Source organism: Callospermophilus lateralis, chromosome 8, assembly GCF_048772815.1.
Source record: "Callospermophilus lateralis isolate mCalLat2 chromosome 8, mCalLat2.hap1, whole genome shotgun sequence".
Classification (NCBI taxonomy): domain Eukaryota; kingdom Metazoa; phylum Chordata; class Mammalia; order Rodentia; family Sciuridae; genus Callospermophilus; species Callospermophilus lateralis.
Genome location: NC_135312.1, coordinates 60,201,956 through 60,218,099, shown reverse-complemented (window position 1 = coordinate 60,218,099; position 16,144 = coordinate 60,201,956). Strand labels below are relative to the sequence as shown.

The 16,144-nt window shown below is 33.8% G+C and overlaps 1 protein-coding gene across 2 annotated transcripts in view; it reads right to left on the bottom strand.

Moving 5' to 3' along the window:
- Bmp2k (BMP2 inducible kinase) overlaps positions 1–16,144 on the bottom strand; it is a 131,439-nt gene that overhangs the window by 79,743 nt on the left and 35,552 nt on the right. For both annotated transcript variants that reach the window (XM_076864882.1, XM_076864883.1), the window contains exons 2-4: positions 15,509–15,627; positions 11,185–11,290; positions 2,236–2,378 (exon numbers count right to left, since the gene is read on the bottom strand). In XM_076864882.1, coding sequence (XP_076720997.1) covers positions 2,236–2,378; positions 11,185–11,290; positions 15,509–15,627 — 368 coding nt within the window. The remainder of the gene's footprint in view (positions 1–2,235; positions 2,379–11,184; positions 11,291–15,508; positions 15,628–16,144) is intronic.

Below are 16,144 nucleotides of genomic sequence, written 5' to 3'. Positions count from 1 at the left end.
ACGTATATATAGAGACGTGGGACATAAGATACTTCAAATTATCTGGACAAATGAACCAGAACAAAATATACTTTACTATTTCTATTACTTCTTTTATTAAGAACAATTAATTACTTTCTCCACCCCAGGATAGTTTGTGTAGGGGTCAAGAAACCCTTAGTCTGCCTTTAACTGTACCTCAATTTTTCTTCTGTTCTTTTAAAAATTCAGCCTATCTATAGACAAGCAGATGAAAAACACTTAAGTTCTACCTCTAATTAACTCCTACAGGTTTAGTATCCCTTATATAAAATGACTAAGAGTGGAAGAGTCTCAGATTTTGTATTGTGGAGGTGGGGATATTTGCATATGTATAATAAGATACCTTAGGGATGGGACTCAGATCTAAGAACAAAATTCATTTATGTTTCATCTTACACATATAGTCTGACTATAACTTTATACAATATTTTCAATGAGCCTGAATTTTGACTGCAGTATACCAAATGTGGTGAGGTATATGATTTTCCACTTGGGGCATCATGTTAACACTCCAAAAATTTCAGACTGTGAAGCATTTCAAGTTTTGGATTTTCTGAACAGGAATGCTCAACTTGCAGTACTGTTTTTACTTAAAATATTACACTGAAAAACACAAACCTGACTTTGTACCTTAACTGGGAGATCAGAAATGTATTAACTAAAATAATGTCTCCTGAATTTTAAATCAAGACTCAACTAAAACTATAAGTTTTGTACACAAAAAGATAATGAGTTATGACAGCACCAAAAAAAAAAAAAACCACACCAAATTACTAGAGGATATATTAAATTTACATATTCAAAAGAACTGAGATGAGCTATACTAATTATCCAGATTAAGGGACAGAAGTCTGAAATAATACATTTCAATTCTGCTTTGAATTACCTTCTATTACCATAAGTATTTTTTGGATGATGCTTTCATGATTAACAACCTATATTTTAAGTTACATCTTCTATTCTCTTTTATCTTAAGAGCATTTTATAATCATCTTTTATAAAATTCTGTATAATCAGAATCAGGATTCATTCACTCATTAAACAGTTGATAAGACTCTGCTATGTACCAGACACTGTTTTAAATGCACAGTTTCACCACTGAGAAGAAAAAAACAAAAAGCTCTAACTTCACGGAGCTACATTCTAGCAGGAGAAGATAGACAATAAATAATAAGCATAACTCATAAGCAAATTACACAAAATCTTATAAAGTATAATTGCTAATAAAAGGCAGAACAGATAGTAAGAGCCTTAGACTTCAATTATAAACAAAGCGACTCAGCACATAACTCACTGAGCTGATGTGAGCATACTTGAATGAGGGGAAAGGGTAACCATAGGAATATATAAGCATGAAACACTTCAGGAAGTTTTTGTATTTTGCAATGCTAGGGATAGAACCCAGGGCCTCTCATCTGCTAGGCAATCATTCTACAATTGAGCTACATATCTAACTCAGGAACCTGAGTGATATTCATAATCTTTGTGTCTGTCATCAAAGATGACACTTATGGTTCTAAATGACATGTCTAACGATCATCTATCTAAATGATATCTCCAGGAATGTTCATTTCCCTTGGAGAATTATTTTTTCAATTTAACAAGGGAGTACCAAATATAAGGGGTCAAGAGTCCAAGAGGAGGTAAAATGAAGTGACCTCAAGGACAATCACCACAAATCACAGTAAATCATAGAAAACAATAGTAAATTACAAATAAATGGGAAAAGAGATGTATTTATAGTCTACTCTTGAAAACACCCTGAGGCTTAATATAGAATATAGAAAATAAGAGGAATACTGAACTAAAAGAGAACAGTATGGAGGGACACTCAGTGTATGTCAGTGACATTCATGTTTTTGTTCAAATGAAACCTTTTAAAGGAGGCTACTCTGAGAATAGGAGATGCAGAATAGGAGCATGTGTATCTCAATTTCAAATCTACTGCTGGGTCCTTGACTTGACCTCAGGAAATGTGTAAGGAGACAGAGAGACCAATCTCAGTACTAGTAATAAAACCTTGTTTAGGGCTGGGGATATAGCTCAGAAGTAGAGCACTTGCCTAGCACAGATAAGGCAGGCCCTAGGTTCCATCCCCAGCACTGCAAAAGAAAATGTGAAGGGGGCGGGGGGCTAGTTTAGTTGAGGACAGTCCAAGAACATTTTAACTCCAAAGTCTAGAACAGATTACTCTTAGTATTTTAAAATTCTTACCTTCAGATCCCGGTGAATTATTGGAGTCTTACACTGATGCAACCTTGCAACAGCTTCACAGGTATCACAGAATATCTGTAACACTTCTGGTTCTGTAAAACCTGTCTGCAGTTTCTTATTCATCTGATTCACTACCTGCCCGGCTAAGCAAAAAAGTCATTTTCATATTTTTTAATAAATGAAATCTACCACAAACAAAAAAATTAAATGCCTTTATGATCTCAGGTAATGAGAAATTGGCTTTTTCATAATTCTCATGTAAGAATGCTTGTTATATCATATTGTATTGATTTAATTACATTTTTTGTATTTTACAACTCAAAGATCAGAACATATTATGATAGATGATATCCAATAATAATATTGCCCATTTTTTAATATCTTAACATCACTGAAATTGCAGTTTTCTTTATAATTGATGACATATTTGATGTGAAGCAGAAGTTATTCAATACTGTGCTACTTACTGCGTAAACTGTGGTAAATAAAAAATAAGGTTTATATTATTATTATGGAATTTACAATTCAAAGGTAGAAATAAATAATTATACAAATACATAATCATTTATATATAATAAAAACAAGAAAATTTAAGATAAAAAAACTATTTTAATTGGTGAAGGAGGATGGGAAGAAGAGGGTATCAGGCTCCTCTAAGAAGTAATATTATGTCAAGACCTAACAACTATTAGGAATTAATGAGGCAGAGATTAAGGAGAATGCTACACTAGTGATAGTAAACTGTATATAAAAGCACCTCAGATTTGGGAAAGAGCTTTGAAGACTATAAATAACTTTAAAAAAAAAAAAAAGTCAAAGCTCACACGGTCTAAGAAGCAGAGAGAGTGGGAAGAGGAGAGTGATAAGGCAGACAAGGAATAGACAGATTGTGTATTTTATCTTAACAATCCAAGAAATTTCCTGATCTGACTTTTTAAAAGATTTACTTGATTATGGGGTAGAGGAATCAAAAGAGAAGAAATGGAGAAATGAACTAAGACACTTAATCTGTAATGCAGGATAAAAAATTAACAGGTCTAAGGAAATGACTAAAATCAAACAGCCATACATATACCATTGAGCCTTGAGAAAATTATTATATAATATACTATGATAATTGATAGTAACCACCATTATGTTTTAAGAATAGAAAAAATATGATTCATAAAGAAGTATTTTATAAAAATCAAATTTGGGAATTTAAAAAAGTATAAAGCTTATATTAACTTGAAACTTTTTTTTTTAATAAGTTTGAATGCTGGATACTCTACAATCTGTAAAAAGCAACAAGTATATTTGTTGCTTTTGTTATTACTATCTAAACAGCAATCTCTTGTCTTTATCTTTTCTTTTGAAATTTTAAAACAGAAAAAAAAAAATTTACTTATGAATCCCTGGAGTGGGGATATAGATCCGTGGTAGCATTCTTGCCTAGCATGGTTAGAACCCCAGCCTGACAAAGGGGGTGGAGGGGGTGTGGGGGAGGGGGGGAACCCCTGACTTTTCAGAAAACTCAGGGATAATTTGTTCAGGTTATCTCAGAAGATTGAGAGACACCTAAGTGGGCAGCAACTTCCTTTACTCCCTTGTTCAGCAGTTTCCTTGGCAGATGTCTATTGTTAAACTAGGGAAAGTCTGTTTTAACTAAAAATTAAACCAGAAGAAAAATGTGTTCTTGATATTCATACACAAACTTGAAATATTACTTCACAGGTAAAGAAATCATAACCTTGAACTCATTCCACCTCTTATAGTGTTATAATATGCAGTATAATTGTAAACAAATGTTAATTCCCTTTCTTCTCAACAGAGATCTTTCAAGTAGAAATCCTTAATCACAAAAACCAAGTCCCCAATAATAACTAAAACTGTATATGAGTTAAGTTTCAAATGTAGAAATTTTTTTTACTCAAAATCAGAGTTTTGTGAAAATTAAGTAACAGATGAAAAACAGTAAAAAAAAAAAGATCAGATTTGGAAATCAAGGATTACACATTGAAGGTCTGTGCATGTAGATCTCAAGTCTATCCAGATTTTCCAAATAGTACTATCTCCTAAACAAAAGATGTTACATTCTGCTGAACTTAATAAGAAAATCAAGATTTTTCTAACCTCTTAGTTAAAGTTGTCCAATAACCTTTATGTCTGAGTGCAATTATTATCACTTAATTTAAAAACCTCAAGTAAAACCTATTACTCCATTTAAATTTTAATGCCTTTCTTATGAAATTATTTATTTTTAACAGTAGTAAATTGCATTACTGTACTCAAATCTTCAACCTTCCCTTTTTCAATAATCTTTGCCCTGTAATTCGTTGCTCCTCCCAGTAAAATAGGCAGAGAACATTTCTTGCTCTTTGATTAAGGCTCAGTCATGTGATTTACTTCTGCCAAGAGAAAAAAGTAGAAGTAGCAATATACCTAGTCCCAAGCATAGGCCTTAAGAGGACTCATGTGCTTCTGCATACACTCTTATGTTTCTACCATCTCTATGAGGAAATCAATAGCTTGCTAGTGCCAGAAAGAGGATGAGAGACATGTGAAGCAAAGCTACTTCAACTTATCCCAGATTGCCACCTGGCATGTGAGCAAGCCCAGCTGAAATCAGCAGCGCCACCCACCACATTCAATCCAAAACAGCTGGCCCACAGATAGATAAGCAATAATAAATGACTATTTTATGCTATTGAGTTTGGAGATACTTTGTTATTAAGCAAAACCTAGCAGATGTATAATTGATAGGAACTTAGAACTCCTAAAAATAGAAATTTTTAAATTCATAAATTTTCATAATTTATTTATAAATTATTCATAAAACAATAGAAATGTTTTTAAAAGGCCAATACAGATTTCTAGAAGTCTGGATATCAGAAAATTGGCAAATTAAGCAGTAGCAAACTATAAATTTGCAGAGACAAAAAATTATTACACTTCATAAGAAATTATTTTAAACAATGGATACCTGAAAACTTATAAGGGTATATTGGTTATATAACACAGTCTTCTACTACCTATATAGTTTTATTCCAACATAATCAAAACCAATATACCCCACTATTTATATTACATTGGTTCCCTTACAAAGGTGCCTTCATTCTTAACATACAACTGACTTTTATAAAGGAAGAGAAGATTATTCATCCTCAGCTCCTCCAAATGACTTCTCCCCCATGGGAAAAAAAGGAACTTATCTAATTGATTAATCTGAAAAAAGGAACAGAGCATACTCAGTTCAGGCTTCTGGATCCTTCTCCCAAAATAAAACTGCCCATTCAGATGGTACATTCTGATCTGTACTACATGTAGTATACTAACTTAGCCAGTGAAATATTTGGGGGGAAAAAAAAAAAAAAACTTCTTGCATAAAAAAGAAAGCATAGTTAACAATAGAAAATTTTCAGAAAAAAATTAAAATTAAAGGAAAAGAGAAAATTTTTTTCACTTTTTTTATGATACTGGGGATTGAACCCAAGGGGTGCTCTACCACTGAGCTACATCACCAGCTGTCCAGGCTGGCCTCAAACTTGTGAGCTCAGCTTCTCAGTTTCTGAGATTGGAGACATGAAGAAAAAATATATATTTTTAACAACTAAAATTTAGGGGACTGGGTATGTGGCTCAGTGGCAGAAGCATTTGCCTAGCATGCAGGAGGCCATGTGTTCAATCTCTAGCACTATGCCCTCCCCGCAAAAAATTAAAATTTGTTTCTACAGAAATCAAAAGATTTGCATCTCAAATAAGAGCAAGGTATATTTTAACAAAAGAACATTGAAAGATCAAGAAAGGATTCTTAGAAATTAAAATGGCAAAAATACAAAATTCTATAGAAGAACTCAAAGCTACATTAAGGAATGCTTCCAACAAAAGTAAAATTTTTAAAAAGAAATAAAATGAGGATGAAAAGAAAATCAAAAGAATAATTTATAAAGACAGACATCTTTAAAAATTAACAGTCCAGAAACAGAACAGAAAAAAATGAGAGAAAAAAGTGTCCCACAAAAAGGGGGGCTACCAAAAATACCCAAATGAAGGAACATAAATTGTGAAATTTCAATATGCTGAAGATAAAGGAAAGTTTCTAACTAAAAGTGTCTTTGGAGAAAAGAGGTCACATTAAAAAAAAATTAAGGAATCACAATAACATCAGACCTCCCAATAGCAATACTGAGAAAAAATAATAATGTCATCCCCGTTTTGCATTAATATTATTTCTAAGCTACAATCTTTTAGGCAGACAAATTGGCAACCAAATATGAATGCAGAATATTGATATTTTTATATATTTTAGGTTTCAAAAATGTTTCCTCCCAAATTCATTTATCAGAAAGCTACCGAAAAATATACTCTTCCAAAAGAGGGAGTAAACAAAGGGGAGGCATAAGTAGCAGAGAATTTAAGAAAAGAAAGTCAAGGGGAATTCCCAGAATGACAACTAAATACTGTTTAAAATTAAGTAGGTGGCCAGGTGTGGTGGTGCACACCTGTAATCCCAGTGGCTCAGGAGGCTGAGGCAGGAGGATCAAGAGTTCAAAGCCAGCCTCAGCAACTTAGTGAGGCTCTAAGCAAATTAGTGAGACCCTGCCTTAAAATAGAAAAGACTGAGGATGTGACCCAGTGGTTAAGCACTCCTGGGTTCAATCCTTCACCCCCCACACCAAAATAAATAAATAAATAAAATTTTTTAGATAAATATATATGTATATGTATGAACTGAAGTCTCCCCAAAGCAGGTTTTGAAGGGAAGGAAAAAGCAAAACTGACATAAGTATTGAAATATTTAAACATACTTCATAATGATTTGTACTTCTATTAAAGAATGTGGGGTAAAATACTAATATATTTGAAGAAACCAGACAAGTGAAAAATGAGGTAATTATTAACTCCAGGAAAAACAAGCTGTACAAGAAAGGAAATGTAATTATACACTATTGCATGTCATCCATAAATGGCAAACAAAATAATTAAAATACTTATTTAGGCCATGAACTAAGCATAGACTACCCTAGGAGTAAATCCTCATCTTGAAAACAATATCTAAATCATAAATTAGAAACAGCACTAACAAGCATTCTGCGGGACAGAGTGGAAGGATACCAGGGATTGAACTCAGGAACACTCAACCACTGAGCCACATCCCCAGCCTAATTTTGTATTTCAACAGAGACAGGGTCTCACTGAGTTGCTTAGCACCTCCATGTCTTGGTCTTGATCCTCCTGTCTCAGCCTCCCAAACCATTGGAATCACAGGTGTGCACTACCACACCCAGCTTAACAAGCATTCTTTTAAGAACAACCCACCCCACAACCCCCCTGCCCAGAATCACATACTACTCTTGATTTTCTAAGTTCCTTCTCTTTTTTACTTTCAGAATTTCACTAAAACTACTGGTTCTCACTTGCATAATATAGTGCAAATATAAAAGAAACTATGAGAAGAAACATCTCCTTTATTTTAAAGTCACTGCATCTGAGGAGAGGGATGGGGAAGAAAGCTGCTGAATTAGCCATAGTTTAACAGAACTATTTGATTTTTTAAACCATATACATAAATTACTTTGATAAAACTTTAAAATTCATATAAAATATAGCCTGCTGATTCAAACATCAGATAAATATTCTTGTTTAATTCCCTCTTTAAAATGCTTCCTGGACTAGGGGTGTGACTCAGTGTAGAGCACTTGCCTAGCATGCTGAGTTCAATGCCCACCACAATAAAAAAAAAAAAGAAAAAAAAAGTCCTCCAGGTGACAATAAAACTCAAGTGGGTTTATAATTATTTCTGATTCAATTACATTAAATTGTAAGTACAGATAGAGCAAAATGGCAGCTAAGTGAGACTCTCCAATAATCCTTTCCCCATAAACACACCAATTTGCACCCATATTCACACATCATAAACCACCTTCACAAAAGCTAAGGAAGCCAGGTGAGAGACTGCAGTGCCTGGTTTTAGTATAACAAAAAGAAAAGATATGCTGGAAAAAGCAGGAAGGAAAGAGTTGCTGGGGTCATCCATCCCCAGACTGGAGACAGGTGCTTTCTGCTTGAAGGAATTGAAGGAATGAAGTCCAGGCCTTGGAGTCAAAACTGAGAACCAGGCCTACCACAGAGAAACCTATTGCTGGATGAGAACAATGACCCCAACCACCTTTGGGGTCATTGTTCAATATCCAAGGACTGAATCACTGGAACTGCTTTAAGCCAGGTGACTGATTTCTTCCTCTATCCCTCATCCAAGTTAAGCAACAAGATAGGAAGCAAGACTCCATTTATTTGGAGACATTACCAAATTCATTCCATGAAGCCAGTATCACCCTGATACCAAAACCAAAGACACATCAAGGAAAGAAAACCTCAGGCCAATATCTTTGATGAATATAGATGCAAAAATTCTTAATAAAATATTTCCAAATGACATGCAAAAAAAATTAAAAGATAGTGAACCACAATCAAGTGGGTTTCACCTCAGGGACGTAAGGCTGGTCCAACATACAAAAATAAATAAATGCAATTCACCACATAAATAGAGTTAAGAACAACAATCACATGATTACTTCAATAGATGCAGAAAAAGCACTGACAAAGTAGAGCACCCATTCATATTTAATACACTAGAGAAACCGGGAATACAAGAAACTTACTTCAACACTGTACAGGCTAAACAGGACAATCCCAAGGCCAACATCAAACTGAACAAAGAAAAACTGAAAGCATTTCCTCTAAAAACAGGAACAAGACAAGAATGCCCACTCTCAACACTCCCATTCATCATAGTTTTAAAACTGTAGCCAAAGCAATCAGAAAAGAGAAGGAAATTAAAGGAACACAAACAAAAGAGAAGAGTTCAAATTATCTCTGTTTCCTGACAACATGATCCTACAATTAAAAGATACCAAAAACTACACTAGAAGACTTCTAGAACAGAAAAATAAATTTAAAGTGCAGGATACAAGATCAGCATACATAAATCAATCAGTTTTCTATACTCCAATAATGAATCTGCTGAAAAATGAAATTAGAAAAACTATCCCCTTCATAAATGAACTCAAAAAAATTAACATACTTGGGAATTAAAATAATAAAGGGGCTCTGCAATGAAAACTATAGAACACTAAAAGAAGAAACTCAAGAAGACCTTACAAAAGGGAAAGACCTCCCATGTTCTTAGATAAAAAGAAAAACATTGTCAAAATGGCCACACTACTAGAAGCATTATATAGATTCAATGTAATCTCCATTAAAATACCAATGACATTCTTCACAGAACTAGAAAGAGAAGTTCTAAAATTCATTTGGAAAAATAAGAGACCCAGACCAGTCAAAGCAATCCTGAGCAAAAAGAGCAATGCTAGAAGCATCTCAATACAGGACTTCAAATTATACTACAGTACTACAGTAACAAAAACAGCATAGTAATGGCACCAAAACAGACATGAAAAACACTGGAATAAAACTGAAGACACAGAAACAAACACACATAAATACAGGTATCTGACCCAAGACAAAGGTGCCAAAAATATAAGCTGGAGAAAAGACAGACTTTTTAACAAATAGTGCTGAGAAAACTAGAAACCCATAAGTAGAAAAATGAAACTTGACCACTATATCTCTCACTCTGCACAAATGTCAACTCAAAATAGATCAAAGACCTAGAAATTAGACCAGCAACTCTATACGCCAAATACTCAAACATGTTGGTACAGGAACTTACATCCTTACCAAGCCTCCTAAAGTGCAACAAATAAAACAAAAAAAAATCAAAATTTGGGATGGCACCTAATTAAAAAGCTTCTGTAGGGCTGGGGATGTGGCTCAAGCGGTAGCGCGCTCGCCTGGCATGCGTGCGGCCCGGGTTCGATCCTCAGCACCACATACAAACAAAGATGTTGTGTCCGCCGAAAACTGAAAAATAAATATTAAAAATTCTCTCTCTCTCCCCCCCTCTCTCTCTCACTCTCTCTTTACAAAAAAATAAATAAATAAATAATAAATAAATAAATAAATAAATAAATAAAAAGCTTCTGTACATCAAAAGAAACAAAAGTGTGAAGAGAGAGCCTACAGAACGAGAGAACATCTTTGCCACTTGCTCCACAGATAGGGCATTAATATCCAGAATATATAAAGAACTCAAAAAACTTAACATCAAAAAAGTAATAATAATCCAACTAATAACTGGGCAAAAGAATTAAACAGACAGTTCTCAAAAGAAAAAATACAAATAGCAACAAATATATGAAAAAAAATGATCAACAACTTTAGCAATTAGGGAAATGCAAATAAAAACTGCATTAATATTTCATCTCACTCCAGTCAGAATGGCAATTAACAAGAATACAAATAACAGTACGTACTGATAAGGATGTGGGGAAACAGGTACACTCATAATTATTGGTGGGAGTGCAACTACCCTGGAAAGCAATACAGAGATTCCTCAGAAAACTAGAAATGGAATCACCATATGACCCAGCTATCACACTCCTCAGTATAATCCAAAAGATCTAAAAATAGCATACTATAGGGATATAGCCACACTGATGTTTATAGCAGCACAATTCACAATAGACAAACTATAGAACCAACCTAAGTGCTCTTCAACAGATAAACAAATAAAGAAAATGTAGTATATATACACAATGGATTATTAGCCATAAAGAAGAATGAAATTATAGCATTTGCCAATAGATAGTATGATAGTTTTCAGTTTCATCTAAGTAAAATAAGATAGACCCAAAAAGTCAAAGGTCAAATGTTTTCTTTGATATGCAGAACTTAATCGAAAATAAGAAAAAATGGGGGGGGGGGCGGGGGCAGTTTCCATCAAAATAGAAGATGCAATAATAAATGTCCATGCTCAGATACAAGCTGTCCTGGGAGAAACCAAGATACCTAGTAATTCATACAAGAGGAATTTTTTTTAGTATAATATAAATGCAGACAGATACTTACCTCGACAATATTCCATCAGAATAAGTACTTCCCATACATTATCGCTAATTGAATTAACAGCACAGTCCAAATAGCCCACAATATTTTTATGACCAGAGAGCTCTTTCTGTAAAAAAGAAACAAACCTTTTAAATTGGAAAATGTCCACATGTATATTAAACCAGTATCATTAGCAATAGTCTGAAGCCTAAATTAACATATTTAATGATTTTCTAAAGGTAAAAATAATGCATAAGTATGAAATCTTTCAAACAGCCAAAAGCTTCTATGGTTTGATGCAAATTTTACTTGTATGAGACTGTCATTTCATTAAAAAAAAAATCAACAAATACTTATTTTTAATTTCTATCAGGAAAGCTTCCAAAGTAGTAATAGCATTATTATTACAATATAGTATTATTATTACAATAAGGTTTTGGGGAACTCAAGAATAAAATATCCAAACTGTTACTTAATTTATTTTTAACTAAAAAAAACAATAATTAAGTTCTAATATTAATGAAATACTCTCATTTGTTTGCCTGCAACATACTGAAACATATGGGTATATACATTTATTACATGTACTTTTAACTAAATAACTTAAAAACTGAACTAAGGTACAAAAAGTTGTGAAAAGTACCCAAAGGTTAAAGATAACACCAATAACACAATAACGTAATTTTTAAAAATAACAACAAAATGGTATATCTGGATTCTCTACTCCTAGTGCAAGGTAATCATCTGCATACAATGATTTTAAAACAGGGCTGGGGATGTAGCTCAGTTGTAGAATGCTTGCCTATCATGCATAAGGCCCTGGGTTCCATCCTCAGCATCACAAAACAAAAACAACTACCCTCATCACCCTTCCAAAAATCTAAGCAAGTCTATTTAGAAACTAAAATCCAATAATGAAGAATACCATTTTAAATGAATTTACAACCACTGTCATTAATAATAAGCTATGCAATATAATGTAATTAATAATAAATTATGCAATGTAATTTCAGATAAGGGGTAGTGGTCACAAAATATGTGTTATCATTTAGATATGAGAAAGCTCATGTGTGAGACAACACAAGTTAGAGGTGAAATGACTGAGTTATCAGGTTTAACCTAATCAATGCATTAGTCTTCTCACAGAGACTAAGTGGGTATGTATGCAGGTAGGGTGTGGCTATATAAGGTGGGTTACTGAAGATGTACCTTAGAGGTATATATTTTGTCCTTGTTGAGTGGAACTCTCTCCACTTCTGTGTTTCCAATGTCCCGAGCTGCTTTCCTCAGCCACCCCTGTCATAACATCCTGTCTTACCTCAGCCCTAAGGATATGGAGTCACCCATCTATGGACTGAGACCTCTGAAACCATGAGCCTCAAAATAAACGTTTCCTCCTTAAAATTATTCTTGTCAGGTCTTTAAATCACAACAATGAAAAAGCTGACTAAAACAACATATAAATAACGTATAAATATGTAATACAGAATAATAAATACTTATAAATAGTAATATACAGAGAAATGGGTCATCAAAAAAATTTGGAAGATCACCATTCCAAAGAGCTAATCTCTCTTAAAATACATTCTTCAAAGGCATAGAATTATAAAAAGACTAGTGAAAGGATGAATTATGCCACAATAGTACAATATCTGGCCACAAGTTAGAGAATTTGGTTTAGGCTTCACCATTATCTTGGAATTAATCCTTTTCACCCTTTTGAAATATCTTTACCTGAAAAAAAAAAAAATTGTGGCCAGGCACAGTAGCACACGCCTGCAATCCCAGTGGCTCAGGAGACATAAATATGAGGCAGGAGGATCGAGAGTTCAAATCCAGCCTCAGCAACTTAGCAAGGAATTGAGCAACTCTGGAAGACCTTGTCTCTAGATTAAATATTTAAAAAGTGTTGGGGATGTGGCTCAGTAGTTAAGTGCCCCTGGGTTCAATCCCCAGTACCAAAAAAAAAAAAAAAAAAAAAAAAAAAAGCCCCAAAGCCTAATCATGACTAATCAAGCTTAGGAAGAAAGACAAGAAAAGCCAAATTCAAAAGTCATATTATATAAATGCACTATTTTCAGATAAAATGTATGTTAGTAAAGATGTTGATACAAAAAAAAAAAATCCCTCCTAGGAATGAGAGGAGTTATAACTCAGTGATGGAGCTTTTCCTTTTCCCTAACATGTATGAGGCCCTGGGTTTGATCCCCAGCATGAAAAAAAGAAAAAAGAAATTCCCCTCTTTAGTGTTGAACAAGTACACTGACACTGACATTAATAAAATATACTGGCCAGAAATGGTGGTGCACGCCTGTAATCCCAGCCTCTTGGGAGGCTGAGGCAAGAGGATTGCAAATTCAAAGCCTCAGCAACTTAGCAAGGTACTCAGCAACTCAGTGAGACCCTGTCTCTAAATAAAAATTTTTGTGTGTGTGTGTGGGGGGGGGGGGGGGGGGACACACACACACACACAAAAAAAAAGACACAGCTTGGCAGTTCCTCAAAAAGTTAAACACATAATTGAGTATAATGGCACATGCCCATGATCCCAACTACTCAGGAGAGCAAGGAAGGAAGATTGTGAGTTTGAGGCCAGCCTGGGCAACTCAGAGACCCTGTCTCAAAAGAAAATAAAAAGGACTGAAGATATAGCTCAGTGACAGAGCATGCTTACCTACCATGCATGAGGCCCTGTGTTCCAAGCCCTGAGTTCAATCCCCAGTACCATACACACAAAAAAAGTTAAATACAGAATTACCATACAACCATGTATTCCAGTCCTACATGTATATAATACAAAATACCAAAACTACCTACTCAAACAAATCAATGTTTACACATATTCCTAATATTCACAATAAATAAGACCAGCCTAAATGTCCATCAAATTATTTTTAAAAATCCATCAATAGATAAATGGATAAACAAATTGTGGCATATATATATACAATGGACTATTATTTGGCAAAAAAAAAAAAAAAAGAAATGAAATACTAATACACACTACAATGGCAGAAACCTCAAAAACATTATGCTAAGTGAAAGGAAGACACAGAAGATCACACATTGTAAACTCCCATTTATAGAAAATTTAAAGAACAAATAAATCCATAGATTCACAAACAAAAGGGTATTTGTCAGAAATGGAGGAAAGGGAGAATGGGAGCAATTACTCAATGGTAGGGAGTTTCCTTCTGGGATACTGGAAAGGTTTGGGGATGAGATAGAAGCAATAGTTGTACAATACTGTGAATGTACTAAATGCCACTGAAATGTTCACTTACATTATGTGAATTTCACCTCAAGACAAAAATATACACATACACATACACATACACATACACATAAAAGCAACTGATAAACAACAGAGGAAGAGAAGTAAGAAAAAGAATAAGCAGTCATCCAGAGCACTGAGAATAAGCAATGCTGGAAAATAAATTTTTATAATTATTTTTAACTATAAAGTTAACTAAGGGTCATTGAAGTTTTTAATGGCCTATTAATTTTTACTTTTCCTAATACTTAAAAAAAAATCATAAAGTACAGAGTTCTCAAGAAAATCAACTTTACAGCATATTTTTAAAATGAAAAGCAAAATTAATTATTGTTTACGAATATAAATAAATACATTAAATGTTTAAAACATGATGGGAATGTTAAATAACAAATTCAAAACAGTGGTTCTTTTTGGATGAGAATAGTACAAGACTACAGATGGGGAGGAATACAGAGAAGGCTCCAACAGTATCTGCAAAGTTTTATTTCTTAAAATGGATGATGGTGCTTATTACATAATTATCTAAATTTTTCTATCCCCAAAATATTCCCTAAGTAAAATTAATATAAGAAAAAAGAAACAAGAATAGTTTGGCTATTGAACCTATAGTAGAGAACAGAGGAAAGAAGAGGGAATGAGGCTGGCTGTATTTAGCTTTAAGTATGGCTATATTGAATGAACTATAAATTCCCAGATAATTTTCAGATTTAATGATCTTCAAAAGTTTTCTAAATTCACATAAACTAATAAGCACTTTTCCTAAAAAGCTTATGAACAACACAATATAAAACATAAAAGAAAATACACTTAATTAAGCCAAGCATGGTAGTGCATGCCTATAATCCCAGCTACTCTGAAGGCAGACACAGGAAAATCTCAAGTTCGAGGCCAGGCTGTGTAACCAAGCAAGACGCTGTCTCAAAATAAAAGATAAAAAGGGCTGGAGATGTAGCTCAGTGGTAGTGTGTGTTTACCTTAAATGCACAAAGACCTAGGTTTAAACTCTAGGAAAGGAAGGAAGGAAGGATGGACCCAAAATTTCTAAAACAAAATTACTTTTTTACTTACCATAATTGTAATTTCCCTTTTACAAATGTTGAGGTCTGGCATGTTATTGACATACATTCTCTTCAATGCACATCGAACTCCACCATTAGTACGCACCAGAAAAACTGTGGAGAATCCACCTAAGAAGAGCAATTACAAATTAATTTAAAGAATCAGAAACCACTGTCAAAATAATGTAGTAGCATTTTGGACCTTCATATCAGAGGAAAATAAACAAGTACTGTACCCAAGACAAAAATAAGTATAGTAAGAGCTAAACAACTAGAAGCAAACCACTGGGTCCCTGCGTTCATCACAAAGTAGCACTTATGGGATTAACATGCTTCTCAAATGAACCTACTTTTCTTTAAAAAGCCAATATACTGAAATTTTACTTTCTGCACAGGAATACCTGATATTAGTATATCTAAAACTGTCACAATATAACTACATTCTGGCATATGCTAGTGATTGTCTACCCATCAGTCTACCCCCTATTGTGATGACAAAGCACTAACAGTTTGATATGTTAAATGATATTAGACATCATGAAGATCACATAGTTGGGCTGCTCTTTCAACTCTAAGACAACCATGGAAATTTCATTTCTTCTTATCAGTCTACCCCCTATTGTGATGACAAAGCACTAACAGTTTG